The sequence below is a fragment of the Alligator sinensis genome, unplaced genomic scaffold (genome assembly GCF_000455745.1).
Source record: "Alligator sinensis unplaced genomic scaffold, ASM45574v1 scaffold597_1, whole genome shotgun sequence".
NCBI lineage: Eukaryota > Metazoa > Chordata > Crocodylia > Alligatoridae > Alligator > Alligator sinensis.
This window is the reverse complement of record NW_005842074.1, coordinates 2,133,392-2,146,486: the sequence shown is the minus strand read 5'-3', so window position 1 is coordinate 2,146,486 and position 13,095 is coordinate 2,133,392. Positions and strand designations below refer to the sequence as shown.

Sequence of the window (13,095 nt, the reverse complement as noted above, 5' to 3'; positions counted from 1 at the left end):
TTCAGACTAGATGGGTTGACCATGAGTAACAAAGGCTGCTGACAAACATGGAAAAAACAAAACAAAAAGTGCTTTACTAGAAGAAGCAGTGCAATAGTTCAACCTGAACTATATAGATCGGGTGCTTCAGCAGGGCTTTTTGAGCTTTTATTAAAAACTGGTTAAATCAGCTATTAGATAAAAGCACCAAAAAAGCCCTGCTGAAGCGCCCTATCTATATAGAGGTTGGGCGAGCCAGGTCAAACTAATGCGACGTCTCTTCTTGACATGTGCTGGGCTTGGTGCAAGGGTGTACAGAGTTTAAAGTAAAGCACTGTTTTGGGTTTTTTTTAAATGTCTGTAAGCAGTAAGTTTGATTATTTCTATAGTGTGGTATTGTACTGAGTCAAAAAAACATTCTACACCAAATTTTTAATGAAGACTAGGGTCAGATTCAGACTTGGTGCAGGCTGCTGCTCTATTCATTTCAACAGTGCATCTATTTGTCCCATGGCTGAATTTGGCCCAATGTAACTAGCAAGAGAAGAAAAGGCCTATATTGTGTCATATTTAACTGCTGGGTAAATCCATTTATCTGCTTTCCAGTCTTGTTCTGAGGCAGCAAAGTTGTATCACACCAGGGTTTGTGGCAAAGCCACAAATGAGTCCAAAGTTTTGTCAGTTAGCTAGCTGTCTGGTGCTTTTCCCATCAGCTTTACTCACCTTTGAAGATTTCCTTTGTGCGCTTCTTCTTCCTGCAGCGAAAAAAAGACAAGTTATTTGTGAACCTGTACACGGCACATAATATTAGTGCTTTGCCTAAAGTATTTTGCCATTTGTCCCTGATAGCTCCATAAGTATTTTTTTCAAAAAATGACCAATTTCTTTCCTGAGAGAGAAATTTAAGTGGTATATCTGGGCACTGTCCTTTTAATACACAGGTATGAATGCTATCACTTCCAAATCTGAAAATATCTTCACTTTTAGCTAGTCCATGTGATTATGAAACAAAAGGAGCTTTACATGACAATCCTCCAAAAGTGCATATTCAAGTTCTGGTTCATATCTGTGTGGGTGAATTAGCTCTTTGGAGCTAATCTGTTTCATATTAAAGACCTTGCTGCAATAAGAGAGAAAAATGTGGTCTTTTGACATAAGGCTTTATTATAAATTCTCTAGGTACCAACAAACGGTACCAGTTGAAACTCATTAAATTAGATATATTAAATGTGTGGGAAGACTATTACTTGTTTCATCTGGGGAATACCTACAGCTTACTAACAGCATTTAGGTGTTGTTAGAGCAATTATTCCCCAGTGACAGCTCCCATAATTAGTTTCTTAAAACTGGGTTTTCCTCAAGCAACTGATCTAGGGTTATTTTTGGTATTTATTTATATTACTGTATACTGTATTACTATTTAACGTACAAAATATAAACTAAGCAACATAAAAGTATGAGTTTAGAAACAAAAAATACTAGTATTTAGGATTTGATTTGATCCCATAAAAATCAAGAAAATTTCTGAAGATTAAATTACTAGACAAAAATAGCACCTTTTGCTCAATCCAGAGTCATATTGAAGGACTAGGGGCCTGATTCCCTAGATTTCATTTTTTTCTTGTGCATTAATTAAGCTCCAGTTTTACCTGAAGGGAATGAGTTTGTACAGGTTTCTCTAAAACATGGTTTGAAGGCAAGCAGTCTGCCCAAATGACATTAGGGACCTAACCCCATTAGCCAAACCTTTATTTAAAAATTTGTGAAAAGGGGCAACAATGTATGAAAAGGGCAAAATAGACCTCCAAATAAGCTTGACTCAGATATCAGGGTGCATTAAAAATGCTGGAAATAGAAAAGAATAACTCCAAAAACATCTGAGAGACAATAAACACTGAACTGCCCCATACCATCCATAAAATATATCTATTCTACTGAGGAGAGGCAATGAATTTTTACACACTCCCACACTCACATCCACCAACACACACTTATAAGTGACTACAAGAAAAAAATAAAAAATATTTCCTGAATTATTTAGACTTTCTGCAAACTTCACTGGGACCCAAAGTTCACCTACTGTGGCATGACTGGACCGTTCTGGATTTTGCCTTAATATAGGGGTACATGACTGACAGATACATGATCAGTTTAAGACTCTTTATATTACCAATGCTTGCTAATTTTTTAATTATATTGTTAATTTTAACAGAAAGGAACCACAATCAATCAATCCAAACTAATACACAATGTCAGGTCATGGCCTCAAACCCAAGGACTTGGTCTGCCTGGAGCAGCCACTCTTTCTTTCCTGCTACCGCTCCAGCTGACCATCAAGGCTGAGCAAAGCTGGCCAGAAACCTCCATTTGGGGCTGACCATCCACCCACGCCCTGCCACTGGAGTGGCCAGCCAGGGTCAGCTGACCCTTTACTCCCTCCCATATAAAACCCTGACCCAGAAGAGGAACTGTTTGGGCAACCGTACCTAAACTGCCTATCTGTGGTTCTGTCTGCTCTCTGCTTTGTCTCCTGGCTACCTGATCTGGCTTGTTTTCTGACTCCATGCTCTGTCTGATCCTTTGGCCTCCTAACTCAGCCTATACCTAAACTCTGTTCTCTGCTTGATCTCCTGACTGCTCAACCCGGCTTGCCCTCTGACTCTGTGCTCTGCCTGACCCTCTGACTTCCTGACTCATCTTGCTCCCAGGCCCAGTTCTCAGGCTGACCACCTGGTTTCCCAAGTTAGTATGCACCTGGATTCTGCTCACTCTTCCCCACTCTGGTTGACACCTCAAATCCTGGGTGCACCCCCTAGACAAGGCGGCCCACAATCCAGCATGTCACTCAAGTAGCACTGATTATTTACTGATGTTGAATTATAAGGTAGTTTTCAACAATGAAGCTGTGTGACCTGAGCGCTTCTTAAAGTACAACCCTGCCATTTTACATTTTTTTAAAACTGGAGGGGTGTTTGCTCTTGTAACCTATGCATAATCAAATATAAATAATAATAAAAATGGTCAGTTTCTAATCTTCCACCTTGGCTTGTGGCTGATGAATTTCTTAAGACCCTTTTGGTTTCATTAGATTAACTTAACTAATTGCTGGTTTCCTACCAGGATTAACACCTATTCAACATGCAGTATAACAGCTAGGGGTGCACCGATAAGAGATTTTGGGGGCTGATACCGATAGCCAGTTTTTTAAGGAGGCATATCAGCTGATACCAATCCGATTTCTGATACAGCATGGAGAGCTGCATGCAGCTGGTAAGTCTGTGGTGGAAGGGAAGGGGGGAGGGAAGAGGCATGGAGGGGCAGATCAAGGCCCCTGTGGTGAGGGAGGAGTGGGGCTGGGGCTGAGGCAAGTGCTGTGCAGCTGGGGTGGGGCAGGGCAGGGCAGGGCATGGGATGAAGCTGCGACTTGTCCAGGGAGCACGGGGTGGGGTGGGGAGGAGCAGCTCCTGCCACCGCACACACCCTGGGAGGGCATGGGAAGGCTGCAGCTGTGGGCTGGGGTGGTGCCAGGTTCTTCCTGGTGCATGGGAGGGTGGTGTTTGGGTCAGGCTGTGCTCAGAGTGGGCGGTGGTGGCACTGGGAGAGGGCTATGGGGGGGCTGCAGCCCCTCAAAATTCACTGTAGCCCCCCTCCCAGTGCTGCCGCCACCCACCCCAAGTGCAGCCTGACCCAAACCTCCCCCGCACACACTAGGAAGAGCCCAGCACCGCCCTGGCCCCAGCCCACAGCTGCAGCCTGCCCTGCCCGCACCCCATGCAGACACAGAGGCGCATGCCTCCCTATGCCCTATGCCCTCCCAGGGTGTGTGCAGCGATGGGAGCCACCCCACTTCCCTCGTGCCACCTGGACAGTCATGGCTCTGTCCCGCACCTTGCCTCACCCCAGCTGGACAGTGCTTGCCCCAGCCCCACTCCTCCCTCACCACAGGGGCCTTGATCTGCCACCCCACGCTTCTTTCCTCCCCTTTCCTCCTCCCCTTCAACCACAACAGACTTACCAGCTGCACGCAGCTTTTCACAGCCGGACTGAGCTTCTTGCTGCCTATGTGCTGTGCAGTGGCTGCACACATGCACGGGCATTTAATCAGCCAAATCAGGTCAATTTCTGATATGCTCAATTTTCTTTCTTTATATCGCTGCCGATCCAATATCAGACCGATGTATTGGTACACCTCTAATGACAACTACCCTGATTATGGTATAATTAAGGATGTGACTGGGAAAAAAAATCATACTTCAGGTAGACAAGTCAAGAACTTCTCCTGCTCTAATCTTCGAGGCTGAGGCTCCTCAGATTCATCAGGAGAATCCAAAGAGAGTGATTCAAGAAAGAGGTTTTCTGTGGCAGTGCATCTATCACTTTCCTTCAGCTTAGACAGTGACCGATCATCGAACTGTACGGCATCTGAATCAGAGTAGGATCTTGTCCCCATTGGACGAGGCACATGAAGGTTCCCCTGGGTTGAAAATGGACGAAGGTTACTCTCTTTTTGGTCACAAAGGAAACTGTCTCCTCTCTGTGGATTCATTTCTTTCTGAAGCTGCAAAGGAACAGAGTAAAACTGAAATTACCACAGATAAACTGTAGTCCATCAAAATCTTCATGCATTTTCTAGAGACCTTGGCTTTTCAAGACACTATTTCTTCATTGTGAATGCCACAGCTCAGGATATATGGCATCTTCTAAAATATTCAGTAGAAATAAGCAGACTTGTACTATTCTATGACTGCATGATGCAGAGGATGAGAGATTCTACAATAGGAAACAGCAATTTAATACTGTGAGTGGGCTCTTGTATACAGGGGGAGAAAAGAAGCATGGAAGAAAATCTACATCACACCCACTAATACTTGATTGCAAGTTGTAGCTTGCTTGCAGTTACTGTTCCTTAAACCACAGATTAGAAACATGATTATTTCTAAATTAATTAATTTTCCAACATTGAAAAAATATTTTGTTTGATCATTTTAATAAGAAAATTATTGCATTGGTATTAAGATTTACAGAGACCCAATTAGATCCAACCAGACCAGAAGAAAGAATATTTTTTTTTCCAGGAATCAAATATTAAAACAGTTCCATGAAACTCTTGAATTTCTCTGGAAACTTACCATGAGTATACCACACATGGCACTCAGAGGCAGTAGTCTTAGTTTGGACTTTGGCCTGTATCAATGCTTGGCTCTAGGGATACTAGCAATACAGTATGTGTTTATGTCCAAATGGGGAGCTGTTTAGAGGATTTCAAAACACTGCTCTTCATTTTTTGAATTACTTTTAATAATAATGCTCTCATAAATCTGATTTTTAAAGGAAGAAAGTCAATTTTTTCTCAATTTAAATTTCTCTCACTAAGATATCCTACATCAATGCAATTATAAGCTCAGGAAACATTCCGGAGTCTCAAAACAAACATGATTCTTTTGGACTCTAAAATATCAGAGCTGTATCTTTCTAGCAATACTCATTCCAAACTCTTGTTTCTTGATGCTGAAAATGCTCTTTTACCAACAGCAAAATTTAAAAACCTGTAGCTACTGCATGGTAAACAAGCAGAATACATACCACAGCACTGTCAAAAACTTGAGTATGGAATTGAGCACACGTGTTTAAAGAAGGTACATGTTGGCATGAGAAGCATTAAAGGGACTAATTCCGCACTTCTTAAAACCAGATAGTGGGTGGAACTGGAAGTCAAGATTAACTAATGACAATACTAAAAATAAATTATGCAAATAATTTTCATTCAAGGTACAATTATAACATGACTAAAGTTATATTTCTAGTAATAATGGAATGTCACTAGAAACTTATATTTGCTGCTAAAACTGACTGTAAGGGTTTGAGAACATTTTTTGCATGGTCCAGGGAGTCAGTAAGTTCCATCATTTAGGACACAGAGGACACATGTACCTACAAACACCTTAGTAGCACTACAAAAGTCAAGGGGATAGACACATGCCTGCTCCTGCAGCACTGTAAAAATGATGGAAGAACAATAGAAATGTTCCTGGCTGAAAGGGGGACTTCTCTGTAGTGTTACATTTTGTAGCACCCCATGTAACATGGATCCAGTGCAACATAGTGTTACACAGAGACTCTCAGTTCCCCAGCATCCCACATTCCTCTGTGCTCTTTACCCTTGGATAAGGGAAGCAGGGATTATGGGGTGGATAGTCACTAAGCGCAATCTAGGGGAAGTGCAGCCTGCCTGCTCCCCACCTGTCCCCTCACCCTGGGACTGGGCTGTCAGTGAGCACAGACTTACTGGCAGCCCCATTTCAGCCTCAGTGCCATACTCACTGATACCAAGCCTATCTCCAACAGTGGCAGGAGCGGATGCTTTAGAGGAACAGCACTGAATTGGGTCTATGCAGAGTGAGCAATCCCTGTTCATAGATTGTAAGGGGCTGGAAGGGACTTGCAGGAAACAAGCTTAGGAGCAGAGGCTTTATTGCCTCAGCTCTGTGACAGATCATAGGGTCCAGTCCCTCTGCACTAGGCAGGAAAGACAACTAGGGTCAGGTGAAACAAGTGAGGTGACTGTCCAGTCTCCTCTTGAAGATTTTTAGGGTAGGTGATTATACCACCTCTGGAGGGAGTTTATTCCACAATCTGGACAGCCTAATTATGAATAAGTTTTTCCTAGTGTTAAGCCTGAATCACCCTCCCTGACATCTACCATCTAAACCAGCTGCCAAAAGATACATCTCTGACTCTTCTGTTTAATAGTTATTAATAGATCTATCATCCATGAATCTGTCTAGTCCCTTTTAGAACCTGGCTATCTTACTGCCTCTACAGCAGGGGTGGGCAAAGTTCAGCCCGCAGTGGACTCAATTTCCCAGCAGCCCCTGCCCACATGGCTGGGGCTGGTTTCTATGGAGACCCCAGCAGCAGCCATGCTGTGACAGCATAGGGCCGGGGTTTCCATGGAGACTGGCCCCAGCAGTGCTGGCAGGATGAAGCTGCTTCAGGGCAGGCTGGGATCTTGCAGCGGTAACAGCATGGTCCAGAGTCAGGGCACAGCCCTGATCTGCATGCAGCCTACATGCTCCAGGAAGGGGTGTGCAGGCAGCAGATTGCAGCTCAGCCCCAGCTCCAGACCATGCAAGGAGATGGGGCACAGCTGTGATCTGCTGCCTGCATGCCCCTGCCTGAAGCATTCAGGCTACAGATCACGGCTCTGCTCTGGCTCTGGACCACACTGTCACTGCTGCAATATCCCAGCCCAGCCCCAGAGCAGCTTCCCACCTGGCCAGCACTGCTGGGGCCCGTCTCTACGAAAACCTCAGCCCGTGCTACCACAGTGCGGCTGCTGCTAGGGTTTCCGTGGAAACTGGCTCAAACCACATGGGCAGAGGCTGCTGGGAAATGGAGAGCAGCCACCGGCCAGATCTGACATATTTTCCAACCCTGCTCTACAGACTCCTGTGGTAATAATGACTTTCACAAATTAACTAAGTAGCACATAGTTTTAAAACTGTCTACTAGGCTAGGGATAGAAATTGTACATAAACAAGTTTAAATGATTGGAAACTGGTTTAACACTGTAACAGAACAGAAGTTCAGTCCAAATAAACCACTTTCAAAATGGCTGAAAACAGCTTAAGCAAAACCTGGATGGATGTAGTATCAGACTTAATTGATTTAGGTTAAACCAGTTTTAGGAACTTCTGTTCCAAATCCCCTCCTGACTCAAGTTAACTTACAGTCCCACAGCATTCTAAGATGCTTAGCAGCCCTAGGCAATGCTGTCTGCTCCAGTGAGCAGGGCTGGCTCTGTCCCCAGCTGTCACAGAGTGGAGGCAATAAAGCCTCTGCTCCTAAGCCTGTTTCCTGCCTGTGCCTGTCAGGACAGGGGGCAAAGGACCAGCCCCCAGGCCCTCCTATCCCCCAGCTGTACATCAAGGGGAGGAAAAGCCCCTGTGGTAGGGGCCTTTTGCTCTCCTACTTGCAGCCCAGCAAGCCAGGGTGAAATTGGCTCAGCCCCATCCTCTGCCCAGCCTCTGCCTCCTAGAGATATGGAACGCACCCCTCCCTGCTACCGCCTGGCACTCGCTCCCCCAGTCAGGGTCTGCTGCAGGGGGGAGGGGAAAACGCCCCCCACCAGAGCTTTTCTCGCCACCCCTCCATCAGTTCAGAGCCAGGCTGGGACTGGTTCAGCTTTGCACCCTCCTCAGCCATCTGCCTACCAGAGGTGGGTGGGGGAGGGAGGTGACATGGGAATGCACTCTCTCAGAGAGGTCCACCCAATGTGGAGGGGAAAAGCACCAACCTGGGGGGGGCGGGGTTCATCCCCCTACAGCTTGAATTGGGCTCAGATCATCCCAGCCCCACCCCTTCCTCAGCTGCCTGCCTCTGAGGGGTGGGGAGGATAGGGAGGGGAACATATCACCCTCCCCTGCTGATACCCCCAGCTGAAGTCTGTCTGGCATGGGAAGGAAAGCATCCACTGAGGGACTTTTCATACCCTGTGCATCCAGAGCTGGGCTAGGATCACCCCAGCCCCCACCCTTCCTCACCCATCCACCTCTGGCGGGGGAGTGTCAGAATGCACCACCCTCTCCGCCCCCAGTTGAGGTCTGCCCTGACACAGGGACAAAGCTCCTACCAGGGCCCTTTTTGCCCCCCTTCAGTTTGAGCCAGGCTGGGATTGCCCCAGCCCTGCTACTTCCCAAGCCATCTGCCTCTGAGAGGGGCAGGGGTGGGGGACCAGGACAGAGGGAACAGACCTACTCTGCTGGCCCAGCACTGGTCCCCCCAGCTGACTTCTACCTGGGACCGGGGAAAAGCTCCCACGGGGGGAGGGCTTTTCGCACTGTCTTGCCCGCACCCCGAGCTCAGCTAGGATACCCCAGCCTTGCTCCTTCCCAAGCCATCTGCCTTTGAGCAGGCGGATGAGGAGGCGCTGGGTGCTCCTTCCCAAGCCATCTGTCTTTGAGCAGATGGATGAGGAGGGGTTGGGTGCTCCTTCCCAAGCCATCTGCCTTTGAGCAGACAGATGAGGAGGGGCTGGGACGGTCCCAGCCCAGCTCCGAGCTGCAGGGATGTGAAAAGCCCCCTATGGGTGCTTCTCCCCTGTGCTGGGCAGACCTTGGCTGGGACCCCCCCCAGTGCAGCTGTGGGGTGGTATGTTCCCACACTCTGCCTTCCCTCACCCCTCTTGGAGGCAGATGGCTTGGGAAGAAGCGGGGCTTGGGTGATCCCAGTCTGGCTCAGGATGTGGGGTGTGAAAAGCCCCCTGGTTAGAGCTTTTCCTCCATGCCAGGCAGACCTCAGCTGGAGGGGACATTGGCAGGCCAGCAGTGGGGTGCATTTCCCCCCTCTCACCCCTGCCCTTCCCCCCTCCACCCCTTTGGAGGTGGACAGTTTGGGAATGAGCAGGGCTATGATAATCCCAGCCTGGCTTGAGCTGCTGGGGGAGTGGGGAGGGCAGTACTGGGCAGGTTGGGGACTATGTAGATTTTGGGCATTTTAATAAGAGAACCTGCAATTTTTAAAGCGAGAAAACCAGGTTTCCTGATTATAAGCATAGATGCTTTTATAAATTTTTACCAGCAGATAACCAGATTTTCAAAATGCTACTCTTGCCTACCTATCCTTTAAAAAGAGGTTGATTCTATTTTTGGTTAGTTAGAATTGTACCTCAGAAACAGGTTACTGAGTTGTCAACACCTTTGTGAAGATCTGCCTTTGTATAAGGGCACCTGCCAGGCCACTTGAAAATGATTCCCTTCCTCTCTCATCTCCGTTTTGGATTCCATGTCTACTTGGATATGGTTGGAAACATAGCCATAATACAATCCCAGGCTCTAGACTCTGGGCTGTCCAAGTTCCCATGCTGAGAATCAGCTGGTTGTTGGCATGGGGATGAGGCTCTGGTTCAGTTTAAGGTGTCATACAAACCAGCCACAAAAATATTCTATGTTATATGTGAAACATCTTTGTGGCTGGTTTGCTATTTTATGCTGGTGTTATATGCTGACCGTGTCATATGTTGCCATTTATGGGGCAATTAACATGTTAATGGGGCCATAAATATATCATCTGCCAGAGGCCTGCAAGGTTACACTGATGTCAAAGGCTAGGCTAAGTTAGGTTATTCCTAACCTTCAAGGGATATGAACAGTATTTTCTAAATCAGACTAAATTCCTCATTGTGTTGCAGTAACATAAACAACACATTACTTAAAAAAATAAATTCAGAGGGAGAGCACCATGAACATCCAAATAATTATACTGCTTCTCTGAACAAAATGTTGTGCGTGTCCCTTAACACACTGGGAAAATTCCTTACAGCTAACTTCCTGTTTTGCCTGGGAACCTACTGTGATCACATGAGTGGCTTTTTTTTTTTTTTTTTTAAATAGAACTCCATTCATAGGAGAGCATCAGTCCAATCAAACCACAAAAAAGTTAGGGAAACATTCATTAGTTGTTTAAAAAACCATGAAATTGGGTGTCAGATTAGTTTGATTAGCACCTTTCCCAAAGGGCTACCTAGTTCCTAGGCTTTAGTTTTCTCATCTGATATCTAACTAACGGGGGTATCATTAGTGACAGATCTTTACCTGAGTTTTGATTGTAAAATAACAAAATCTCTCCCAAATAAGAATAAAATGGGAAGTAGTCATGAGCTCACAGTATTTATTGCCAAGTAGCTTTCCTTTACCTCCTCAACTGAAGACTAAGGCTAGGGATAGACATTCAAAAGGCCTGAGCCTGAATTGATTCAATTTTTGCAGGTTAGTCTAACCTGACTTGGGTGAACTGGTTTGAAACTGGACAAACATTCTCTCTGGACTGATAAATTCAGGCACATGCCTGCAGTGGCTCAGACGAGAAGCCAGGGGGTGCTAGAGCAGCCCTCCCTTCCCTTCTGCAGGGAGCTGACCTGAGGGGGGCGTGGCCAGGCCCCAGCAGGACTCTCTCATTAGGGATGTCTGCCTGCACAGTCCCAGTCTTTTCCCCGCTGGCTGCTCAAGGGGTGGGAGTGTTGCCAGTCCCCAGCCCTGGCCTAGCACTCTGAGGCAAGCGGGTGTGTGCAGTGCATGCATTTGATGATACAGAGCTTTTCAATCTCCCTCCCTGCTTCATCACACTGTATGCAGCAAACTGACAGGCAAGCAAACCAGCGGAAGAGGCAGTGGTGGGGCAGGGGGACGGGGCTGAGAACAGTCTTTATCACCTGATTAGCAAAACAATAGCCTCTGTCCACATTACTTCAAACTTCTTTAAAAGCTTACCAGCTGACCTGTTGATTAGCTCCCAAAGCCCTAAGTGGTCACTGTTCTGCCTGCCTGTCCCAGTCAAATTGGTGACACACACACACACACACACACCTCTCAGCATTAGCTAGCATACCACATGCTGGCTATAGTTCCTGCTGTGGCAGAGAGGAGGAAGGGATCTCTGGTTAAGCAGTGAGTGGTGAGGGGGGGGAAGAGGGGAGCACGAAGAAGCCAGCAGACCCTGCTGTACCTCCAAGTCTGTGCCAAGCTCCAGCCAGGAAGCAGAGGGGAGGGGCCAGCCCTGCTATGGAGCAGAGAGCCCCACCCAGCCAGAGAACATGCTGGGATGCTGGCAGACTCTGATTTAACTTAAACCAGCAAGGGGTCTGGGACAGACATTGTGTAAACCAGTTTGAACCAAATCGGTTAAGTCTGATACTACATTCAACCAGGTTTACCTCAAACTGGTTTCAGCCATTTTCAAACTGGTTTATGTGCACTGAACATCTGTTCTGTTACAGGTTTAAACCAGTTTTTGATCACCTAAACTGGTTTATGTGAAATGTCTGTCTCTAACCTAAATATGGAAGTGAGAATTACCAAAAATACATTCTTTTATAAACTTATCACAAGGAAAACGACACTTTCAATTTAACATGAAAAACGAATCTGTAGACCACTCCAGAGTACCCGCTGCCTACGAATCACACAAACATTTGCTACCATGCAGTTTTTCATATCTTAGGGATAGAAAGTAACCATTATGTAAAGAGTCACACTTTTAGCTGCTATCTGTTTTTTCAAATTCACACATCATCTTCTTGAGGGCTTTCTAAGGGCCAATCAAAAACAGATTCTAAACTTTCCTCATTTAACTCATAGGATCTTTTATGGTTTCAAGACCATTCATTAAACCTTTAGGAGCAACTGGGATCATACATTCAAATAAGACTCCAGAACTGAGCAAGTACAATGTTCATTTTGGCGTAAAGGGAGTAACTGGATATGCCTTTACCAAATCTGCAAGTGATAATATGATATATAACATTCCTGTGAGCAGCATCTGAAATGGCATTTGAATATTTGGCCTTGGTAGCTGGGCTTCTTCAGAAGCATTATATTGTTTTTTTTACCACAGAAAATTACTCCGTTAAGAGCAGACACCCACAGCAGCTGCATCTTTGGTAGTGAGTTTATGGAAAAGCAGATCTTTTTTTGGCAGGCAGCTGTATACCAAACCTTGAATAACTGCATCTGAGATTTAGATTTTTATCAAGAAATAAAACATTCACACAAGCTTCGAGAGAGAATGAATCAATGTGTCAGTGCGTGGATAGGCTAAATAGAATGGAGCAGGAAATGACCTTTAACCTGAAGCTGATTTCTTATAGGCAGTGTCATACACAGACTACTAATTTTCCCCTTTACTCCCTTGTGATTTTATCATTGTGTGTTATGAGAAACACTGATGTTTCCCACATTAATCCTGTATTGCTTCTCAGTAAAATTTCTTGACCTCTGTTTGAATTTTGTTAATATGTAGCCAATGACTTCTTACTAGAGGTGCACCTCTGGGGGGCAGTGGGGGGGTTTGGGCTGGGCTGTGCTCAGGGCTGGCAGCACTGGGAGGGGGGCTACGGCAAATTTTGGGGGAGCTGCACTCCCCTCATAACCCACTCCCATCGCCACCCACCAAGACCACAGCTTAGCCCAACCCCCCCTCCCCCATGTGCTGGGAAGTGCCCAGCACCACCCCAGCCCCAGCCCCCAGCTGCAGCTTGCCCTGCCCATGCCCCACACAGACTCAGGGGCACATGCCCCCCCATGCCCTCCCAGGGTGCGCGTAGCAGCAGGAGCTGGTCCC

At 46.4% G+C, this 13,095-nt stretch overlaps 1 protein-coding gene across 2 annotated transcripts in view; it reads right to left on the bottom strand.

The window, feature by feature from the left end:
* MTCL1 (microtubule crosslinking factor 1) overlaps window positions 1-13,095 on the bottom strand; it is a 184,607-nt gene that overhangs the window by 13,958 nt on the left and 157,554 nt on the right. For both annotated transcript variants that reach the window (XM_025204252.1, XM_025204253.1), the window contains 2 exons: window positions 4,232-4,537; window positions 703-734 (listed from right to left, as the gene is read on the bottom strand). In XM_025204252.1, coding sequence (XP_025060037.1) covers window positions 703-734; window positions 4,232-4,537 — 338 coding nt within the window. The remainder of the gene's footprint in view (window positions 1-702; window positions 735-4,231; window positions 4,538-13,095) is intronic.